At 44.9% G+C, this 23,033-nt stretch overlaps 1 protein-coding gene across 3 annotated transcripts in view; it reads left to right on the top strand.

The window, feature by feature from the left end:
* Positions 1-18,424, top strand: part of ABCA12 (ATP binding cassette subfamily A member 12) — a 107,948-nt gene extending 89,524 nt beyond the window's left edge. For all 3 annotated transcript variants that reach the window (XM_084523315.1, XM_084523316.1, XM_084523317.1), the window contains 16 exons: positions 598-685; positions 1,992-2,097; positions 5,414-5,468; positions 5,970-6,147; positions 7,808-7,923; positions 8,506-8,665; positions 10,039-10,307; positions 10,901-11,111; positions 12,261-12,370; positions 12,896-13,040; positions 13,184-13,318; positions 14,563-14,666; positions 14,938-15,030; positions 15,484-15,589; positions 16,288-16,425; positions 17,644-18,424. In XM_084523315.1, coding sequence (XP_084379441.1) covers positions 598-685; positions 1,992-2,097; positions 5,414-5,468; positions 5,970-6,147; positions 7,808-7,923; positions 8,506-8,665; positions 10,039-10,307; positions 10,901-11,111; positions 12,261-12,370; positions 12,896-13,040; positions 13,184-13,318; positions 14,563-14,666; positions 14,938-15,030; positions 15,484-15,589; positions 16,288-16,425; positions 17,644-17,763 — 2,134 coding nt within the window. In that variant the 3' untranslated portion in view covers positions 17,764-18,424. The remainder of the gene's footprint in view (positions 1-597; positions 686-1,991; positions 2,098-5,413; positions 5,469-5,969; positions 6,148-7,807; positions 7,924-8,505; positions 8,666-10,038; positions 10,308-10,900; positions 11,112-12,260; positions 12,371-12,895; positions 13,041-13,183; positions 13,319-14,562; positions 14,667-14,937; positions 15,031-15,483; positions 15,590-16,287; positions 16,426-17,643) is intronic.
* The last annotated feature ends 4,609 nt before the right edge of the window (positions 18,425-23,033 follow it).

Below are 23,033 nucleotides of genomic sequence, written 5' to 3'. Positions count from 1 at the left end.
AGCCTGTCATGAAGCAAACCCTAGGGAGAGATTCTCCTTCGGGTTTAATTCTCTGAAGAGTCTTGGTGTGTGCTTCACTTAAACAAGTGCATCTGTTCCAAGGAAGTTAGAAGTTGAGTGTTTTCTTGCACCAGGGGGCTGTTGGAGCTATTAGTATGTGGAGTCTGCATCACAGCTGCACAGCATGTCTTGGGGCAAAAATAGCCTGCCATTAAGGTTGTCAAGGAATATGTTCATCCGTCCATTGATTTAACCTGAGCTGCTCAGCTTCTGGGAGAGCAGCAGTCATCTTGTTCCAGTGTGGTGAGGAAGCAGCTCCAAAATGCTTCTCAAATGCAGGCAATTTTGTGACAGTGCCTCTGAGTTTGTTTCCTTTTTTTTCCCCCAAATAAGGGCTCCTGTAGCTGTGTTGGCATGGCATCATACCACATACTGGGATAAGCCCTTCTGTTTCAAGTCAACCAAGAATTAATTAAGGTGATGGTAGCATGCAGCACATGAATGTTTCCAAAGAGCCCATGTTACTATACATCAACTGTGGTATTAAAGCTTCTGGGTGAGGATAACGGTGCGTTTCCTTCTGGGTTTTTCCCCCAGGTATGGCGGCTGGAGCTTTGGGATGCCTTTGACAAGAGATCTCCAGTTTGACATCAAGCCAGTGCCGCCCAGCAGAACATTAACTAAGGTAACTGACCTCCATCTGCTAGCTTGTTGTGGCAGGGGAAGTGGGGGATGCAGGAGTGATGTTGAGTTCAGTGATACTGCAGAAAATAAAGTGAAAACTTCTGAAATCTGCAGCTTGGCATGGCAGAGATGACTTCCAGTTTATTTCCTCTCCTCTCCCCATTCTTCTTTATTGGTCTGACTTCTCTTGCTAGTAGGAAACAATTTTTCTGCTGTCATAATTTTATTACAGAGAAGTGAAAAGATCAGTTAGTGGCACCTTTATCTCACGAGAGAACATACGTACCTTAGCTAGGGCTGCCTTGTATGTTCTGATTTACCCATTTCTCTGTTTCTGCTCAGTGAAAATGTTCTAACACATCAGTGTTAAAAAAAATAAATAAATAAAATAGCAAGGCTGAAATCTAAGGTAGAAAAGAAACACAAGAGTTGACAAGATCCCCTCATCTCCTTGGAAAACCTAGCTACCAGTAAGCAGAGTGCTCCTGCAAGAGCTGTGCTGTTTTCAGAGGTGGCCCAAGAAAAGGGAATTTTGAGGTTTATTGTTTCACTAGTGCTCAGAGCTCTTGTAATCAGTTTCCAGATGTTTTCACCCCTCCGATCCTGTATCTGAAAGCTTTCGATATTTGCTTGTCATGTGTCAGATTTAATACCTGAAACCTTGATAGTGCTGGAGACAGGGCAGACTTCCAGCCTTCTCTTTCTCTAGCGGTACTTGCTCTGCTAGGGCAAGGAAAATAAAGTCATTGAGTGTGTAGAACTTGGGGATGTGCAAAGGGGAATGCTGTGGGCTGTGTTTAAGCCTCTAACCTTAATAGCATAAGCCCTCTGTGCTATGAAAGGGAGCTTACACCTCTAAACAAAAGGCAAAAACAGAGTTACCATGAGGGCGGGAAGGGCTGTTGCTAAAAGAGAAGGTGGCAATTTTCTGCCCTAAAGCAATCTTTTCCTTAATGTTTGACTGGTCCAGCCTTCTTTTGGAAGTCGCCACTGCTGGTGCTCTTAAGATCTGAGCAACTTATTACAAAAAAAGAAAATCCGTATGCTTTGTCACGTAGCCAGCTAGTGCTTCTTTCTTCTCTCCCAGAAGGCAAATGAAGCTGATGGGACTGCTCACGTTTTACGCAAAATGTGCTTTTATACTCATTTGGTGCTTGATGTGGTTTAATCATGGGACTTTAACTTGTAGAGCCTTATGAATTCAGATAACAGCTATGGAATGATTCATTTGTGCAAGCAGAAGAAACCAAAATGTTATCAGTAACAATTTCTCTCCCAATTTGTTTCAATTTCTCAATTCTGTGCAGGTGTGGTATAATCCCGAAGGTTATCACAGCCTTCCAGCCTATCTGAACAGCTTGAACAACTTCATTCTTCGAGCTAATCTGCCAAAAAATGAGTCTTCCAGTTATGGTAGGTGGCCCTTCACATGAACAGATAATTTCTCCCAACTCGGGGAATATCATGGCTGTGTTGAAATCAATGACAGCACTTACCTTGACTCCAGTGAGGCCATTTTTTGAATTCCAAACGATGCATATTCCTTTAAAAACAGAATTGAAAAACGTGAATAAGGCATGTTTTATGTGCCTTTGTCAAAGATTCAGGGGACTTGGACAGGGAAGACCCCTGCTTCTACATAAAATACTTCTTCATCCAAAAACTGGCAACGGTTGCTATTGGATTTATTGCTTCTCATTATGGTACTGAAATAGCTATCTTTTGTTAGGTGCCTGTTAGTTATGCACAGAAAGGCTACTTTAGGTCATCCCCATGGGTGGTTTTGATTAGTTAATTTTAATATTTCACCCTTCTGCTGAGAGCAGCTCGAGATGTGTGGGTATGTGTATGTTTTTCTTTGAGTGTGAACGAGAGAGAGTGAGATTAAGTGAGAAACATCATTTTCAGCTCTATTTTTCCTCTCACGCATGAAGCACACAGGTCCCAAGGAGCATTAGTAGCCCATTTGGGCTCATAAATTCTCATAGTTTCTTCTCAGTAATGCAATGCAGAACCCAAATTGCTGCTGACAAACCTGGGTACCTTATTTTAGTGTTTGCTGGTTAGCCTATGTTCAGGGTGCAGCACGGGCATGGATATGTTTGTGCGTGTACACCTGTCCCTGGGGATGGAGGGCTGCAGGGAGAAGAGGGGAAGGTTTTATGGATGTCATTTTAAGAAGCCTTATACAGAGCTGTATTGGACCTGACAAGAGTAGCGATTGTGTGCAGAATGCCCCCCCAGCTGATTTTCTGTGACAAGCGGTGCCCTTCCAGCCATGTTGTGGCCATGCCAAGCCCCCCTCATCTCTGATGCCGGCTGTTCCAGGTGACAGCAAGATAGGTGACAGTGTCACTTTGCTCATAAGACTACTCCTCGATGATGTGTCTGAATTTAACTATAAGGGAGAAGGCACCTGCTCTGAAGCCTGCAGTGCCATGCCATGAATCCAAGGCACAGCAGAGTGCCGATTGCAAGTCGAAGCAGCACATCTCTCTTCCCACCTCCACATACTGATGCACTGCGAGTCCCCTCACAACAAGCAAAACCAGCGCCTTGTCTCTACCCCTGTCCTAAAATAAAGGCCTGTACCTTTGAGATCGCAGCATGCCCTTGAGGTCAGAAGGTTCAAGCTCTTCAGTATGCACTGCAAAAGCACGGGGCAAAGCCGCAGCCCCTGCCAGGGTGCAGAGAGAGGAGACCTGAGCCGTGTGCTTCCAGCAGCAGGCACTTCCCAAAGCAGCTGAATTATTAAGCAGTGATGCTCGCCCCATCTCTGTATTCCCAACGCATGTGGTAGTGGGACGAAAGGCTCATGCGGACAGTCAGAAAGTTTGCACAGGGAAAGTTTGATACCAGCAAAATAACAATTTTCAGTGGGAGAGAATAGCAGCAGTTTTTATTCCGTCTGTCCTGCTGTGTGTGTGTCTTTTTTTCCTGAACGAAATGCTCAGTAGTAAATGACCAGGCAGATAATTCTCCGCTTCCCACTAATGATCTGATCCATAGAATGGGGAAAATAAAATGAATGGACGAGGATAGCTCCCCCGGGGTAGTGTAAATCCAGTTTGAAATACAATTGAACAGACGGTCCATGTGGTACGTCCCTGGCAGCTAAATCTATTTGTTTTTGTGACAAATAAATGACAGTTTAAGAAGCATTGAAATGGCCAGATAAAAGTGTGTTGTCGTTTCAGCAGTTTGAAAGAGGTGCCAGTCCTGCTTTAGAGGTTTGACTTAGTGTATATTTTTTTTTAAAAAATACATGAAGAGCTTTTTACCCTGTCACTAAGCAAGTCATAATAGCTTTTGACTTATGTATATTGTGCTTTCTCTTCTCTCAATCCCAACCAACAAAAAAGAGAAAGCATTGAAATGGAAATTCTGACTTCTAGCCTAAGCTTCAGCAAAGGAAAATGGCTTTATAGTGGAGCATTAACAGATTAGACAGACAGTATCTTTCTCTCTCTCTCTTTTAGAGAAGGGAAACATTTCCTGGCTGTTTATGGGGTTTTATCAGCAGCTCAAGATTTTAATTTCAGTTTGCTTGCTCATGACAAGGCTGAGGATTTTTTCCCCTTGGAAATGAATTTCCTGGGAAATCTTCCCTTGCAGATTTATTTGCTCAGTATGGCAGTTGGTCACCTAAAACCCCAGTTTCCTCCTTGCTGGCCCCTGAGTCAGAGTGTTCCTTCTTCGGGAAAATAGCACAAGATTGTCCTTCCTTTTACAGCTGCCCAAAGTCGGGCACTAAGGAGCTTACATTTCAGAGGTGCTGTGTGCTAGCAAATCTCTTTGCCTTTAATAGCAACCAGCACCCACTGAGAACTGAGGCGTTTATTCAGGTGCCTAAGTCCAAATAGAGAACCTCATTTTTGGACACAAACTTGGCCTAAAACCTTTCTTGGGTGCTGGAGCCATAGAGACTGAGCTGTCATTTCGGTGTGACCAAGGCACTGGCTTTCACTGGAGGTTGGAACTGGCCCACCAGAGTCCCCCAGGTTACTCCTCCTGTTAAAAAAAAAAACTCTGGTTTTATGGGCACAAATTGCCTCTGAACAAAGCAATCTTAACTAGTTCCTTTGAATAAAATGCTCTGGTTTTGTCTTTGTTTTTTTTTTAGCTGCATAAGACAGACTTGTTCAGAATTAACTCATGGTCAAACTGAGGACAAACGTGTCCGTAGCTTACTTGGGTTAATGCTAGCTTCTCAACAGATCCCCGTATAGGTAAAAACATATTTTATAGGAAGGTAATAGCTGTGGAGAAAGGCAGTAGGGAATGATTTGTTTCTCATGATAAAATAAAAAATGAAATGCAGTGAGATCATCAAGCAGCAGCTCTAAAATGAAACGTATTCACCAATTTTAAATGCATCAGTGTTGAAGAATCTAACCTAAAATACATGGGCCCACAAACATATGCCTAATTTTAGGTGTTGGAATGCTCTTGCTGAAGTGAGTGATACAGCCTTTAACGTTGGACAGATGCAGAAACGAGGCCTAGGGTTTGAATTTCACAGCTGCTGAGCAGCAACATGAAGTCATAGGAAAAATGGGGAGATTCAAAATCCTGCCCAAGGTCACACCAAGACGATAGAGCAAAAACAACTTTTGGTCTGCTTTTCTTCTCTACTTAGTTCTCTGTATTACTGCCAATCTCAAGAGCTGGGGAAAGAAACTTTAAGCTAGCTGCATTTTAAATTTATTTTCTTTTTGTTTCTTTTTAGGTATTTTCTTATCAGCTCACCCATATCCTGGAGGACAGAGTCAAGAACAAGTAATGTAAGAAGATTCATTTGGCCGATGCCTGAATTGTTGAGCTTCAAAAGAAGCAAACCAGTTTCTTGAAAACCATAAAGCAGCCAAAATTACTAAGTATCTCCCTCCAAATGTGGAAACTGCTCCCATCCTTGCCTTCATTACCTTTATGCATGAGTAGGATCCTGCATGCCACAGAGCTGATGATTCCTGCTAGGGCATTTTTGCAGAATGCCATTTAAATCTGGAGGTCACAGTTACAGTATCACATTGTTGTGCATATTGGCATTCATGTAATTAATATTGGTATATTAATTACATAATTTTCCTTTTGGCCTTTCCAACTGATGCTTTGGCTGTCTCGACTCAGTGTTGTGAGTCCTTTTTTGCTAGGCATAATAATAAACACCAGCAAAAGACGCTGGCACCCCATCAGGCCCTTTTTGTTTCTGAGCTCTAACAATGTGATGAGGGATGTCTTCCACTTTGACTCACCATATACATCTTCCTCTGCTTTCTCCCCAGGCTCAACAGCTTACTCGATATCATAGTTTCAATGTCAGTTCTGGTTGGCTACTCTATCACAACCGCAAGCTTCGTGCTATATGTGGTGAAAGAACATCAAACCAAAGCCAAGCAACTGCAGCATATTTCAGGCATGGGGATGACAAGCTACTGGGTGACTAACTTCGTTTATGATCTGGTAAATAATTCACGTTCTTAAATGCATCAAGAGTAGCATTCAGCAGCAGGAGGGGAAAAATGTTCTTTATTTAAAGTTGGTTGCCTGGACTTATTAATATTATCACTACCAAGTGTGTTATGTAGTAATTGTTCTCAAAGGCATTGAAGACGATTAAATGTGAACCGCAACACTGGATTTTGCTAAGCAAAGGCATTCCTTCTCTCTCGAGTGTATGCAAAACACTCAGCACATTTATACAAGAGCAGCACAGAACAGGCCAGAGCTTGATTTCAATTTTAGCATGCAAGCAGCAAGCTGCTTTTTGGTTAGCTTGCAGGGCTAGATGAGTTGTCACGCAGGCTTTATGCGTCTCGGGTAAGGATTTGGGGCTCGAGGCTACAGCCATTTTGGAAACCCTGGGACCACAGGGTGTGACATTAGCAGACATCTCACAGCTGACAGTCCTCTGTTGGGCAAAAATCCATTGCTGGGTTGAATGCTCTCTTCAAGATTATCTGTTATAAAGGTTTTTAAGCTAAGAAGAGCTACTAATGCAGCTCTATGCCTTCCAGGATGTGAGCAAGTGGTTTTCTCCAGTGCTGCACTGCGCTGTATAGATTTACCACTCTGTTCTTACAGATAGTTGAGCTCCCCAGCCCTGTGCTGCATTATGTGGTGTAGGCATGTTCTTGTACTGCCTGAAGTTTAGTCTCCTCATGGTAAAGAGGGTTAATAGCACTGCTGGAAATCATTGCTAAGAGGATAAATATGCACAGTGTCTGTAGACTAAAGTGCTTTGTGTCTTATGAATTACCTTCGGTGCACGATGTCAAACCCTCACATAGCTAGAAATCTGCAAGTGCAGACTGTCTCTGCTCTGGAGTTTTGGCACTGCCACCTGTGCTGTAATGGTGACCAGCTCCACATATCCCATGGGTTTCCATCAGTGCATTTTTCTAGAGCCTAAAATCCCAGCGATAACATCAGCTCCTGAAAACAGGAATTCTGCAAGGGTATCTGGGTGGCCAGCCCCTCTTTGATGCAGTGAGGGCTAAGGCCTGAATCCTCTGGTGAATGTGAGCTGTGGCCTCAGTCTGGTGTGGCACAGCATCCCTGAGTCATGGCACAGGGGCTGGAGAATGGGACAGATGGTGTTTCTATTTGCTCAGTCCAAGCCCTTGCTCCAGCACTGCATATTTGTAAATTAGCCTGTGGAAAAATCCCCAGAATCCTTGCCACAATCGTTATTCAGTGGGCTGCAACTAATCCAGCACTCCCCACCAGTCAATTCTTTTAAATCCCAAAGCTGAGGAAGAGAGGATCCTCTCAAGGCAGATTCATGGTAGGCCATAGCTTGACACAACATTATGGATACCAGATTTATAGAAAGCAACGAAGTGCAAGGCTAACAGAAACCCCAAAGTGTATTTGTTATTTTTTTATTTTTTATTTTTTTATTTTTTTACATTTAGCCTATTCAAAGTGGCTTTGCAGGATTCATATGGAAGACTCCCTAGGGTTTCAGGAGGACTGAGACCCCCCAGTTGTGTTTGATTTCTCCTAGAAAACCTAAGCTGCAATGGTGGGAACAAATTCTGACTTTGCTGCTTTCATATCGTTCTAGAAAAATGCGTAAGAATTACCATCCTAATAATATCTTTTTAATATCATTGTACAGGTACTTTTTATGGTCCCTATTGGACTCTCAGTAGGAGTTATTTCATCCTTCCAGATACCAGCTTTCTGCTACAACAATAACTTACTGGCAGTATTTCTTCTGTTGCTACTCTTCGGGTAAGTGAGAAGCTATTTAAATATGAGAGTGAGGAACTGGATATTGCAGGCTGCTGTGATTTGGGATCCAACAGAGGAATACGTGGGCTTTCTTCTTCAGTGTTCACTTTAGAAGTGGTGACTCCTTCCAGGAACAGTGAGCTAAGCTATTGTCATTCCTGCTTTATTCAAAGCAAAATCTGTGTGAGGGTACAAAATATGCAAGTTCACAGTGATAGCCTGGGCTGCAAGCATATATTTACTGAACGATTGCAAAGTTTGATACGGAAACATTTCAAAATCAACAAGGGAAGAAGAAACACAGGAAAATTCAAGAAAAGTTAGCAAAATGGTCTTCCTGGCTTTAAATCCCCCAGGCCCAGTCTGTCTGCTTTCAATCAGGGCTACATGTTCAAAGCCTCTATCACAAACTTCTTCTCCAAATTCTAACAGATACAAAGCCATTTTTCCTCCCTTACAATCCCATAATATGGAAAGCTAGTCACGTGCCAAGACAGTTATGTTGTCTGAGATCTTTACTTGTTGGTTTTCAATTGCTCTTTTAATCAGTGGAGTATTCTTTGTGCTGTTGGCAATTTATAGATATGCAACGTTTTCATGGATGTACCTGCTGGCTGGGTTCTTCAAAGAGACAGGAATGGCCTTCATCGTTTATGTCTGTGTCAACTTGTTCTTTGGCATCAACACCATCATCACACACTCGGTTGTGTTTCTGCTCTCCCAGGAAAAGGCCACAGACCAGGTAGGAGCCCCACTGACAGCAAGCCCTGAGCAGAACGACAGGACACTTCTTGTTGAGTTTGGTGGGTTTGATCATGTCCTAAACCTGGCTGGTTTCGAGATATGTAAGGTATTCCAAGCAGAGGATGTTAGTCGCAGGACTTCATGGGCTTCCCTGTAGACAGGACATGAATCAAATAGGAATCCTGCTTGTCTGTGTAAATCTGCTCCCCCAGCAAAGATGGACAGGATGGTGACAGAGGGAAGAATATAAAAAGAGAGGTCAAAAACTGCCCGTGCAGAGAAGGGCAGGAAGTGGGCATGGATGTTTGATACGAGGTTGACAGGAACTTCAACCATTGCTAAGTTCTTGCCGTACAAACTAGAGAGTGATGACTAGATTTGATTGCCCTGAGTGTGAAGTGTGCTGCATTAAGCCCAGCACCAGCTGTCTGTCAGCTAGATCTGTAACGCAATCTTCTCCCTGCAAGGATGAAAAATGACTCTGAGACAGTGATGATTCCCTAAAGTCAAGCCTTTTCTTAAATAGAGATATCCCTAGGAATCGGTGGGATAAAAACGTAAAATGTACACCTTATATCTAGATGTTGGTTTGTTTTTTTTCTTTTACATAAATGGCAATTGCTTTGTAAAATGATAGCTGCATTGGATTTTGCTCTCTAGGTGGATAGTGCTTGCTAAGCAACCCCCTGGATTTTAGAGATGTAAAAATACAATCTGGTTTTATCTCTCTATGCTCCAGAGGCAGGGAGTCAGCCTCTCCCCATGCTAATTTACTGCCCCTCCACTTTGCAGCGTGTACTAATCCTTTCTTCTGCTAGAGATGTACCAAATCTCTGCATACGAGAGTGCGTAACAGTTAGGCTGTGCACTTGGCTCTTTTGCAGTGAATTAACTGGAAAAGCCCTTTTATGTCTATTAGTGCCAAATCTTGTGTTTTATGGAGATGTTTTTCCAAGAAAACCTGATAGGACAGCGCTCCAGAGGAGTGAGACTGGGGAACAGTCCATGCTCTGCAGTGGGTTGGTGCAGCAACAATAATTTTGGGCAGTGCAGCTTCGTTGCAGGACTCAGCTCTGGCTCACGGGTGGGTTTCTGGTTGCTTGCATGCACCGGGTGAGGTGGCTGCTCCAGGAACTGGATGCTGCTTACTATGGGTGATCACAGCCTCTTGACTTCTCTGACCTTGTGTCTGTGAAACAAGCTGTCTCCAGAGCTCTTTGCTCTCAATTTATCTCTGCTCTGAGACACAAGCAAATCCCAATGTAATTGTTACACTTCAGTCACACAGTGAAACCTATGAATTTATTCTATGAATAAAGACAGTGACTCTGCTGTTTTTTTTTTTCTTTTTCTTATTTTTTTTTCCTCCAGGGCTTGCATGATCTTGCTGAAAACTTAAGGCATGTGTTCCTTCTGTTCCCACAATTTTGCTTTGGCTACGGCCTGATTGAACTGTCGCAGGATCAGGCGCTGCTGGGCTTCTTAAAAGCCTACGGAGTGGACTACCCTGACAAAACCTTTGAGCTGGACAAGACCACATCCAAGCTGTTTGCCATGTTTATCCAGGGCACCGTGTTTTTTGCCATTCGTCTGACAGTTCAGGACAGGTTGATTCAGAAGGTCTGGAACAACGTACTACAGTAAGTAACATCTGGAGCCTCGTGGTAAGAATGGACAGAGCCAGCACTCAGTGGATCTATTCTGGGCTCTCGCGCCATCGTTGTTGATTATTCAGCCCATAAATTTCCGAGATGTTCTGCAAACACAGAGGAAGTTTTCCCTGACACAGCGATCAACTAATAGAGGTCTAGGTTACTGGAGTCCTTTCCTAATCCTTGCCGGCTCTGCCTGTTGCCCCCGTTTCAGGGCTCTGGCTTTGGTGGGCTGATGTTCAGCTGGTTGGTGAGAGGAGTGAGTCCACTGAGATCCTCCTCAGTTTGAATCTCCCCATCTTTTTCCAGTGAGGAGTGAGAACCTGTGCCCCACACCATGAGCGTGGCCAGGACCTGCTCCAGCTCAGAGTATTTCCTGAATGAGAGAAAAAATGAGGCAGAAAGAGAACCCTTTTTTTTTTTTTTAATGCCTTAGGGGAGCAAATAGAATAGAAACTGCATACCTGTGTGTATTTGCATGCTCTGGGGTCTTGCAGGAGGGCTCCTCAGTATCCCAAACACACAAGACCTCTACTAGCTGTGATTTCCAGAGGGTAATGGCCCCTGTTCCTTCCCCATAGGTATCTGTTTGACAGAGTGCATGGCAAAGCACTGCTTCTGCTGCCTGTGACCGAAGAGGATGGGGATGTCCAGGCAGAGAGGAACCGGGTAGAGTCCGGCAAAGCTGACTTTGATGTGGTACAGCTCCAGAACCTGACAAAGATCTACCACCTTCCCCACAAACGCATCGTGGCTGTGAAAAACATCAGCCTGGGGATTCCTGCTGGAGAGGTAAGCTGGGGGAAAGGCTACAGGGAGGGACACAGGGACAGATCCAAAATCCCATCATCATCTTCTCTCCCAGTCCTCGCCACTGTCCCAGTACTAACAGAATGATTTGCTTTGCTCTGATATTTTTTTCCTTCCTTCACCTTGCACTTACTATGTGTTAATTCTTGGAGTTCCAGTAGTAACTAAAGGCTCCTGGTAGATTTGGGACACCAAGCACCGAGCTGAAGGCCCTAGAAACAGGAACTGTGGATGGGACAGTGTGGGGCTGGGCAGGAAGACAGCAGCTTCACATGGGCAGTGTGGCCACTGTTCTTTCTGGCAGAGGATTTCTCCAAACCACAACAGGCATCGAGGCTTCTAACTCCTGGCAAAAGTCATCCCGGTGCTGGTGGGGCTTGGGGTGCCATTCCTCACTGATCACTGCAGGCTGTGCACAGACACTGTTCCTGCGTGGACCTCGAGGTGGGGATGAGCTCTAGACGGATGCTGAGCCTCTGGACAGGGCCCAGCACACGAGGGTTTTCAGATCAGCTGGTCTGTGATAATGATAGCAAAATAACAGTAATTATCAGCACAATGGTTATTGCTTATGCGACACACAACTGCATATCTCCAACCTCAGCAATAAAACATGGATTTTAGCATGAGATACTGAACTGCACTACAGGGAGCCAGTTCTTAATCTTATTAATGTAGTGCATTAGTGAGATTATTTGAAGAAAATCTTGTGTCGCATTAAGGTTTTACCAATGACAGGACAAACCTCACTCACCTCATCCCTATGAATAGCTCTGTTCCTGTCAATGGGATGTTTTGCACAAATGAGATGATCAGGATTTGGCCTGTCAGATGAGCTCGCTGCAAAAATGCACCTTGCAGTAAAAGGAATGACTCTATTAGAGACACGTCCTTGATTCTTCACCATATTAAACAAACGATCCTAATAAAAGCTGCGGTATATTGTACCATAAACAACCTCCATTATCACGTTCGTACGCTCCGAGTATCTCTGCCTCTCTTGCAATTCATCTTGCTCAAGGGTCCAGAGGAAAGAAGTGACAAGCTGCACTGAGCGCTCGTCTCAGTGCAATATTTCTGCATTATAAATACAGCCTGGTTACGTTTCTACCTTTCTTTCCCACAACCCAGTGCTTCGGCCTGCTTGGTGTGAACGGAGCTGGGAAGACGACCATCTTTAAGATGCTGACAGGCGATATCGGAGCGTCCAGCGGCAGGTTGCGGGTCCAGGATCACTCTGGGTATGGAGATGTGATTTCAGGGGAAGGCGCGTGAGCAGATCAGCCTGGAAACTGTTTATAAGGCTGGATGGCAAAGAAAAAAAAAAAAAAAGTTAAAGTCTGAAACAAAACCAAACATTCAAGGCAGAGCAAAAATGAAAAAGGCAGGGAACTTAATCCTTTGAATATGGCATACTTGCTTCCTTAGCGTTGTATTTTGCTGTCATACCTCTGCTGTTCTCAGTGGTGTTTCTTCCACTTCATTCCATTCATTCCACCTAGATCCTCAGATCTTCCACTTCTGGAGGCCAGAAGGACCCATCTCCAAGCACTGTTTAACAGGAGTGGGCTTGGTGGCAGCTATGCTATCTGAAGGGCTGGTGGTAATTGGAGACTTAAGTACTAGCCACTGTGGCTCACAGACACAGCTCTTCCTTTGCAGAACTGAGGGCCTGAAAGCTGAAAGTCTGCAAATTCATAGCATTTCTCTTCCAGAGCTGTTTTAATTCAGTGTGTTAAAACTGACTTGCTGACTTCCTTACACAGGTCCTTGAATGACATCAGCGAGGCACACTGGTCGTTGTTTGGCTACTGCCCTCAGGAAGATGCCCTGGATGACTTGCTGACGGTAGAAGAGCACATGTATTACTATGCTAGGCTCCATGGCATCCCAGAGAGAGAGATCAAAGGAGTGAGTAACACTAGGGCTTGACTTAAAGCATTTTCTTGTTATCAAGAGCCTTTACATTGACTTAATTAGTATTTCACTGTAGGTGTGTGTGTGGTAATTAATTCCTGGGCACTATTGTGAAATCAGTTCTCTTTTGCCCGTAGATTGTACTCCAGCTTCTCCACAGGCTGAATCTGATGGCCTACAAAGACCGAGTCACCTCTATGTGCAGTTATGGCACCAACAGGAAATTGTCAACTGCCCTGGCTCTCATTGGGAATCCATCTATTCTGCTGCTGGTGAGAAATGGGAACCTTGGTGGGTGGAACTGAGCAGATCTCTGGGCTGGCAGGGGATCCTAATCAGTCTAATGAAACCTTCTTAGACATGGCCTGCAGGACATTCCCCAAATGTCCATATGGAATAAATTAGCCTTACAACATGTGCATCCAAGGAAATTTTAGATTCCAGCAAGCACCCACATTTTCTCTGAGGGTATAAGAGAGTGGTGAGTGCCAGTTTCTCTGTTAAAATCTTTCAGAGATCAAAAATAGGCCCTCTGTCAGTTAAATTTCCCTTGTTCCCAGCTCTCTCTCATTTTTGTGTATTGACTACCTTGTGTAGTCTTGCAAGAAAAGCAGCATCCAAAGCTGCAAATAAATAGGAGAGCAAAGGAGCAACTTTCAAGATTAGAACATAAAACAGTTTTTTCTAGATTTGTCTTCCCCTTTTTTCTTTCACTTCAAACTTTCCAGCTCTTCCATGAGATACGCCATTGCAGAAATACATCTTTTTTGTGCAGTTTTTCACTTGTGTTTTGGATGTGTGCAGTGCTCTTTGGGCAGGTTTCCCAGTGTTAACCTTGTTGCCTAAGTGGACTTAAACCTCCCTTGCTCAAACACATATCCAGCCCTACACTTCTGCCTTTGCTTCTGACCACACAAGCCCCTCAGCTGGTTTTGCAACATATAAAATCTCAATAAAAAGAGAAGGTGGGGAAATTTCCTCCATACTGACTGCTGCATGAACCCGAGCTGTTTTTCTGCCTCATGTAACGCATTACCCTTAACAATAACAATTTGGTGATGGAAAGCTGGCTATCAATTTTATCAGCAATGCATGAAACAGGAGACAATATATTGTCTTTCATCGCTGGCTTATTGTCTATGTAAATAGAGAAATTCAAGACTTGTTTTATCAGGTTGATCTTAGGTTGTGTTACCACAGGCACTCAGTTCCTATAAAGGGTCTGATGGGGGCTTGGGAGTTTCCCCCGCAGTCACCAGCAGAGCTGGGCAGCTCCCAAGGGCAGTGAGGATGGAAGTTTTAAACTGACTTGCTTTTGCATGAAGGAAGCCTGGGATGTCTCAGCCATAACCATAGTGCAGTTCAGGAGTATCCTTCTCCCTGATTCGTACCGCTGGCAGCTCACCTGGGGGTCCTTATTAGCAAATGTAACACTAATGATGCAGCTAAAAATAGGACAAGCCTTGGGAAGATAAGATCTTGAGTGCCTTACATTTAGTCCTGTCTTTCCCAATAGGATGAACCAAGCTCTGGAATGGATCCAAATGCTAAACGCCACCTTTGGAAAATCATCAGTGAGGAAGTGCAGAACAAATGCTCAGTGATACTCACATCCCACAGGTAGGGGTGGTTTGGCTTTCTTTCCAATTTCAGGGTCTTCAGGAGGTGTGGAGAGGTCCACCCTCCAGAATTTTGATTGCTTCTTGCAGAATTTCAGGGCGCTGAGCTGTAACAGGTTTGGGGGTTTGCTGGGGCTGAATGGGGGTGCCCACGTAGACTCACAGAACTTCAGTACTCTAGGGAAGATGCAGTAATGTTCTCTGATCACCAAAGAACTATTTTATTTATGCCTTCTTGATGACTTATTCGAGTTTCTTCGTTGTTTTTTCAGCATGGAAGAATGTGAAGCCCTCTGTACCAGGCTGGCTATTATGGTGAACGGGAGTTTTCAGTGCATCGGCTCTTTGCAGCATATCAAGAGCAGGTCAGTAAAGTGTACCAATTTCACTTCTACTGATTGGCATGTGCAGTTACTAGCACACAGCTTTGAGGGCTCTGGACATCAGACCTTTGTTAACAGGGCATCAAAATAAGCAATTTTCTATTTTATGTTCCCTACTACACCATTGAAATTCTGTTAACTAATGCACTTTCTGCTCTCTCACAGCCTTTTTTTCCAAGAGATGTGTTCCCCAAAGTAATCTGTTCACTGCTGAAAATGTAAAATGCATGTTGGGGTTGAGCTTTGATTTCGTTAGTTATCACAATAGCTCAGTTTCTTATTGAGATTCACTCCAGGTTAACAACCCTGACCCCATTCAAGCTGCACTCTGCCTGCATTAGATTTCCCCAAAGAGGCTGTGCAGCACTCTCAAAGGATTTTCTTTATCTGTTTCTCTTTCCTACTGTGTTAATTGTGATTTTCTTTCTCCCCTAGGTTTGGAAGAGGATTCACTGTGAAGATGCACTTAAATAGCAACACAGTTAGCACAGAGACACTGACACAATTCATGAAGTCACACTTTCCAAATACATGCCTGAAGGTAAGCAGGACAACTGCTTTCAGGGGATGCCTTCTCAGCCTTTCCATGTTACACAAGAGTATCCTTGCAAGGCAGACATCTTGCAACACGCAGTACACAGAGATCCATGCTCTTAAAGTCTAAGGGTTTCACACACTTGTTACAGCCCTCAACAGCATTGCCCAAGGGCTGGAGCATCCAGATTCCTTGATGGCTTAAGTAACCTCAGCCATACAGCTGCAGTGATCCTGTAAGGCAGCTGCAAGGTGACCCTCTGCCCCTGTGAGTTGTCCCACTGAAGCCTGACTGCATGGAGGAGATGCACTTTATATGCAGTGGGTAATGAGATGGTCAAGTGCTTCCAGTAACTGAATAACTGTAAAACCAGATAACTGAGTCACAAATCCCACCCGTAACCCAATGTTTGAATTAATGACAACAGCAAACTTGGAGTCGGGAATGCTCTGGTGACCCTCAAACTTCCAGTTCTGGTGAAGCATCTCCCTGTCACAAAAGTACAAGAATTCCCAATAGGGAAGTACTGGTCACTAGCAGACAATAATATTCCTCACCTTTGGGAACCAGATAGACAGAACGCATCTTCTGTCCCTTCATTCTCCCACTGTCTGGCTCCTCTGTGCTTCTAGACAGCCATCAAATTGTTTGCTCTACACAGGCAGCAACTTCTTAACTCTACCCCATTGTTCCTGTTCCCGCAGGATCGTCATTTCAACATGGTGGAGTACCACGTTCCAGTCTCTGCAGGAGGGGTAGCAAATATATTTGATCTCCTGGAAGCCAGCAAAGAAGCCTTCAAAATCAGGCACTTCTCAGTGAGTCAAACAACGCTAGAGGAGGTAAGGAATTAAAGATGTGTGGCCATCCGTTTAAAACTGTTAACAGGGGAGTAGACTGATGGTTACACATAATGGACTGCTGCACACAATAGACTACGTTTTGAAAGGGATTTCCATCTATATTCCTCCTGGGGATACTTTATCAGTACTACTGCATCGAGATACCTGTGCTGGTGCTAGGAAATTGCACATAGAAAGCTGTCTGTAGCATAAAGGATCTGTTCTTCCCTCTGCCAATGCTGATTTCAGCAGTCTTGTGAACATGGATGAAGAACAGGATTATGAATCACCCCAGAACTCAGTGCTAGGCCTTGTGATGGCAGATTTTTACCACCAGTCACAGAAATTTGCTTGATTTTGCCCTTTCCTGTACTGTATTTAATCACAAGTTCATTTTCCATTGGAAGAACATTGCCACTGCCATCAAAATCTTGTAGGAAGTGTCTCAGCTGAAGGGGTGCTATAAGGACCTACCCAGAAGAAATCATTCTGTTGAGCATCAGCATCCGATATATTCGGTCTGCCCCAGAGACAGGAGTAAACTGCAAGCCCTGTAATCCTATAAACTGTTGAACAGAGATCTGGGGGCGGAGGGAAGGAGGTCCTTGATATTGTTGTAATAAGGGGCCACGGTTGTGAGAGAAATGGGCCGACAAACAGCAGGAAGCCCCAAGTCGTGTTTTGTAGGAGGACAGCATGGATTTGTGTGTATGCAAATGTGATTGCAGATAGTGTTCCAGTAAGAATATTTTATGTATTCATTAGGTACTGTTCAAACGGAGACTGTTATGTGTGATTATGTACACCTATCTATATCATATGCAGCTGTGCATGCATGGATGTCAATTATATATAGACAGATGGGTTTATAAAGTAATAATATAGATGGATTACGCTGTGATCAAAACCAACTACCACACAGGGGTATTAGCTCACTAGTACTTCAGAAACATGAGCTGCAGGACAATTAGGTTTTGCACAGGAACGTCTACCTCTGCATCCCCGGGTGTCCATTCAGCAGCAGAGGAGTGTACATCCATTTATTTACATTAGGCCATAGAAGCCAAACTTTTGCAATTCTCAAATCCAGTGTGAATCCCTTCCCAAGCACTCTCTCCAGGCTCACAGTCAAATGAACAACCATTCCTCTTTTTTATTCATTTGTATTATAAATTCCTTACGCCGTCGCATACTGAATGTTTCCCTTTAAACTTCTAGGTTTTCATCAACTTTGCCAAAGACCAAGCAGATCCTGATGGTGTGGATGTAGCTCCCGATGTGACATCAGACAGCTCTGACACATGCAGCCAAGCCAGCACCCTCAGCTCCATCTATTGAAGAGCTCCAAGCGCGAGGGATCGCAGAAGCTGGGGAAAAAACCTGACATGACCCCTCAGGGTTCTTTCAGTTTCTGCCTGTTTTCCATGATTCTAGGATGGCAGGCATAAAAAGTCACATTTTCTTAAAGTACTTTTAAAATATGCACATATTTTGTTACTAGGAACACGGTAGGCACTTAAGACTAGCATTTGGTTACGAGTCAGATTGGTCTTTCCACAGCTGTTGGTTTTTTGTCCCCAGTTGTTGTTGTCTGATGACTTTTATACCTGTGAGCACTTAGTTAACATCACTAGCTCCTGCTGGTCGTGGCCGTTTGCTTACAGCCAAAATGGCCATGGCAGAGCAGAGGAGCTGTTGGCAGCTCAGGCTGTTTGACAAAAAAGCAGCCCCGTGGCTGCCCTCTGAAAGCCCGCAGTCCCCCCCTTGCTCTGCAGCAGACTTCCTGGAGGACCACGGCAAAGTTGCTCGGTTCTGGCAGGTTCCCCTCCTGTGAAATAGGGTTCCTGGTGCTGCCCTACCTCACAGGGGTGTTGTGAGGACGTAGGTGTTGTGTACTGCGAGTTGTGTATGCCTTTGGTGGGGCCATCTTCGGTACTGACATAGAGCTTATCTGCATGTGTGGGTTATGGCAGTACAAATATAACTCTTTTAGAAGTCACTGCTTCCCCTGGTGTCTTGCTGTGCTTTATTACAGCTCGTTGTAATACCTAGGGTAAGTCCTCAGCTCCCAGGCAGCTCTTGGCTCCTGGTACCCCACGGCAGCTTCCTTGTCCTTTTGGCTGGTGGCCAGGGCTTCTCCATTACAGCAGCAGCAGAATAGAAGCAGCACTATTTCCTGAATCCTTTTGTATGGAGATGTTTGCTTCAGAAGGTCACATTCCCCTGAGCAGAAGCAGCCTTGCTCAGAAATCTGTGCATCTGCCCCCCTGCCAGCCTCCCTCTCATGAGGCTCTGCCTCTCTGCTTCCATTTCGGTGACCCTCCTCACCACCGCCGTTGTGGCTGTCCCGGTAGCTCAGCAGCTGTTTTCCTGCATTAAGGCACAATTAGTTCCTTGTTCACAGACTGCCCACTGGCTTTAAATGAGCCTTCTGCTTACCTTGGAGCAGCAGACCCCCAGGAGCTGAGTACAGCACAGCAGCACACACATCCTGATTTTTTTTCCCCAGAATCACTAATAGCCAGAAGAGTTAAATATTGCATTTCATTATCTGTGGGAGCCACAAGGCCTCAAAGACTCACGTTTGGGTCAGGGCGGGTGCATGTGGTGCTATTAAAGCACATAATGAGCTTAGTCTTGGAGCTCAAATTTACTGTGGCTGGTAAAAGAAAAGAGATTGCCAATGCAGCCAGGTCATTCTTACCTTGGGAAGACCTGGGAGGGCCCACGTGACACTCCATTTTGGGTTCACATGCACAGTTCCAACCAGAGGAGGGTTTTTTTCAGGGGATTTGATTTTGTTCCCACCCTCATCCTTCCCCCCAAACTAATTTGAGCCAAGGGAAACTTTAGGTGGAAGCTGCAGAGTGACACATCTTTCTCCCCCCAAGCATCAGAGGAGTTTTGCTAGTTTAGTTCCCATTTGATGCTGAGGCTTGCTGAAATCATCATGCAAGGAATAGGTGTTGAGGATTTTACAGGGGGATACAGAAGTTCAGAGAGTTTAGCTACTGCAAGGAGGTCACACTTTCTCCTTCATCTTGCTGTAAACTTCTTGCTGATAGCAGGAGAAGTTTTGCTGTGGATTGAAGGTTTTATCAAGCCTTGAATTATTCCTCAACCTGCTGACTGTAATTAAAACTGGAATTCAGCTTCTTTCCAGAATGTATTTGACACCTGCAGTTTATAAGTAACTGAAAACGCTGCCCAGACATTCATTGTGGCTCCTATTATTATGTCTCCAGCTCTGCAAAAGCTCCTTTTTTCCCCCTCTCATTTTCATTGCATATCTTACACAGATCACAGTATAAAATTAAGCTTTTCTCTAATGGAGGGCTTGCGCTCCCTGCAAAGGACTCCGAGCCTGAATGCCAATGATTTAAATGCAGCCTTGTAATACCAATCAGAGTATTATTTTATTATGTCGATGGCTTTGCAACTGCCAGTGAAAGATGGATCTTCAGACTCTGTCCAGATGTACTTTACATTTAATTGAGGGAGACTGATACAAAGCTATTCTTTTGTCCCTTCAGAGGCTGCTAATCAAAAAAAAAGAGGAAGTGATTCATTGGAATACTTCAGCAAGTTGCAGTTTAATTGGGTAAAATAGAATTTAAAAAAAGAAGGCAAAGAGCATCCTTTGAATTTCCACCCAATTCTGGCATTAATAGAAACATCTGCTTCATGTGAAATGTGTCATCGCCGTGATATACACTCTCCGATTTCACTTGCAGGTAAAAATAAAACATCTGCTATTGCAATCAAGTCTGTAGGTATTGGTCCAAACAAGCAAAAGTTTGCGTACTTAAGGGAATTTAATTGAAACCTGTGGAGAAGTAGTTACAACTGTTAAGGGGCTTGAAGCATCTGGCAAGGACGTTGTAAAAAACATCACCGGAGGCTGATTTATCTTTTTTGCCATCTTAGAATCTCACTTCAGAGCCTCCTCGTTTTAACCTGTCCTTTTCCAAGGTAGGTCGTGCTCCAGGCTTGACTCCAGGACAAGAGATGTGGAAGCTAATTATATCCTGCCTCCGGGAGCCGGCTCTGGGTTTCTCATCACCCCTGGGTCTCCCCAAGGAGAGCTCGTTCTGCTTGCAGGGGTGGCTGGAAATACAGAGCTATGGCTCAGAAACAACTTTTTCAATAAAGCCAGCGAGCCCAGTCCTATTTTTTGGTCTGAGGAGGGAGTTAAGGTCACTGAAAACATTGACCCCGGTGTCCCTGGAAGGGACAGAGGAGTGCTCTGCATACTGCCACACATCACCTCTTCATGAGTGAGAGACGGATGCTGTAGTCTGGGGGGAAAACATGCTTTTCGTCTCACTTCTTTAACACAATCTCACTTCAGCCACCCTAATAACCTTTGTTCAAGGCAACGGGGAGCGACAGGGCCCTGCCAGAGCGATCGCGCAGCCTGTATGTGTTAATTGGAACTGCGCGGGCTACAGCTGGGCTTAATTTAAGAATGCTCTGAAATATTAGAGACACGAGGTGTACACAGGGCAATAGCTAAACAAGTCCAGGGAGTCGAGGAGGAATTTCATAATTGGTTATGTGGATTGTGAGATGGATTCAAATCAATTTTGTAATTGGAGATGTGGACTTGGAGACAGCGACTCAAATCTCTGTCCCAGCTCTGCTTCGTTTATCTCTTTGTGCTGCTGATGAGAGCGTGGCACTTCTCAAGCCTGATTCTTGCTTGGCTTCAGCCCCGTTACAAGAGGCCACCAAGGGCAGCCAAGGAAAGCTGCCCAGAAGGGCCAAACTCAACAGCAGTTATCCCAGCCCTGTCAATATAAATTGAGGGCCTAACAGGACTTCTGCGTCCTTTCATGAGACCCACAGCGGTGGTTTTGTCCCTGGATTGGGTCAGTGAGCAAGGTCATGGGCCAAACACGTCCAGGCAAAGCGTTTTTTGCTCAAGTGACCAGCAAAGCACGGGAGCTGGTGATGCCCACAGACCTGCTGCCACGTGCGAAGTCACTCCTGGGATCAGGAAGGGGCCCCAGCCTGTCCCAGGGGCCTCGGCTTCCTTAAATTCCTGCAGCTTCACCGAAGCTGCTGCGAGGATTTGGGGCTTCCTACAAGCCAAGAAAAATGTAAGCTCCTGCACTTAATAGGGGAGTTGTTTTTTTGTGAATTGGTGGAGGAAGAAAAATGGTTGTTGGATGGCAACAGCACATAGCGTGATTTTACTCCCTTTTTTTTGCAGACAACAGCTGTGATCTTGCATAGCTATAACAAAATATCAACAGCATATTAGGAGGGAGCGCAACAGAGAAAAGAAGCAGTGGGGAATGACAAAAACGAATTTGCCAGGATTATTATTCCACGACAGTATTTAAAAAAAAAAAAATCACTCTTATTAATTTAGTTGTTCAGGGAGAGGGAGGAAATAAGGAAGATGGCACTGAAATAGTAAGAACAACATTAGTATGGGACACGGCCAGCACTAACTTAGTGTTGGCTTTGCTCCTCACGCTGCTCGCATACGCAGAGCTCGTAATGAGGGAGGGAGACCAGCTCCGCGGTGCTGGGGTGCAGCCGGCTTTGGGGGCCACATGGGTCCACGGCAGCTCCCCAAAAATACCTACAGCATCAGGGGGAGCTGTGCAAGGCCCCCCATCACCCCAAAGGGGAATGTTTTTAGGGGGATTGGGAATAGGTCATCACCAGGAAGAACAATTCTGAGGGACTCGTGCTGGGATATAAGAGAAATAAATGACGGTTTTCCCACAAGTTTTAAGGCCCAAGGCAGCAACCTCATCATCTGCCCCAGCCTCCGGCTTAATGCAGGCTCTTGAATGTTAAGCAGCAGGTCTTTCACCACAAGCAAGCATTTTGTAGACATAAAGCATCTTTTAGAGGGAGATCGGCTCTTTGCTGACTCCAGAAAAAAAAAAGAAACAAAAGAGTGCATCTTCAGGGCGGGAGGGAGGATTTATGGTAACCAAACACAATAAAATCCGAGTGAAGACAGGGTAATAATTGAGGTTTTTACCTCCATTAGCAGGTCAAGGTGAGCTCTCAGCCCTCTGCTAGCTCTGTCCTGGTTGCCAGCTGGAGGGGTTTTACGCAGCCCTGTGCTTTAACATGCAGGGGCTGATTTGCAGCCAGCGTGTGCCCGGGGCAGAGCAAAGTGCCCAGAGCAGGCAGGCATAGGGATACTTGGGCTGTTCTCAGGAAAATAATATCTGCTCACCTCGTTGCGATGCTGGCCCTAACCAGAGGTTTTTCCTTAGCCAGTAGGACCAGCAGTGGGAGGCGTTGCTGTGTTGGCCAGGCTCTTCCTGGAGGCTGAAGCGTTTGAGTAAGAATAAGAAAGAATAAGAACTTGGATAAGAAGACTGGTGAGAAAAACGCAGAGAGAGATTTTCAATCCAAACCTTAAGAGATGCTAGGAACGCCAGCGTACCTGTAAGTTTCATCTCTCCTCGGGCTCTCCCTCTGGGGAGCTGGGTGAAATATAGGAACTCAAAATGCCTTTTCACCCCCAGCCATGAGCATCACACCCCCAAAGCAGTCAGTCCCTGCTGGTGCGAGCCAGAAGCACAGCCCCTGGCTTGGAGCCTTACTCCAAAACCTGTTGAAGGGCTGTGGGACCA

Source organism: Aythya ferina (assembly GCF_964211825.1).
Source record: "Aythya ferina genome assembly, chromosome: 6".
NCBI lineage: Eukaryota > Metazoa > Chordata > Aves > Anseriformes > Anatidae > Aythya > Aythya ferina.
This window is presented reverse-complemented; position numbering and strand designations above follow the sequence as displayed.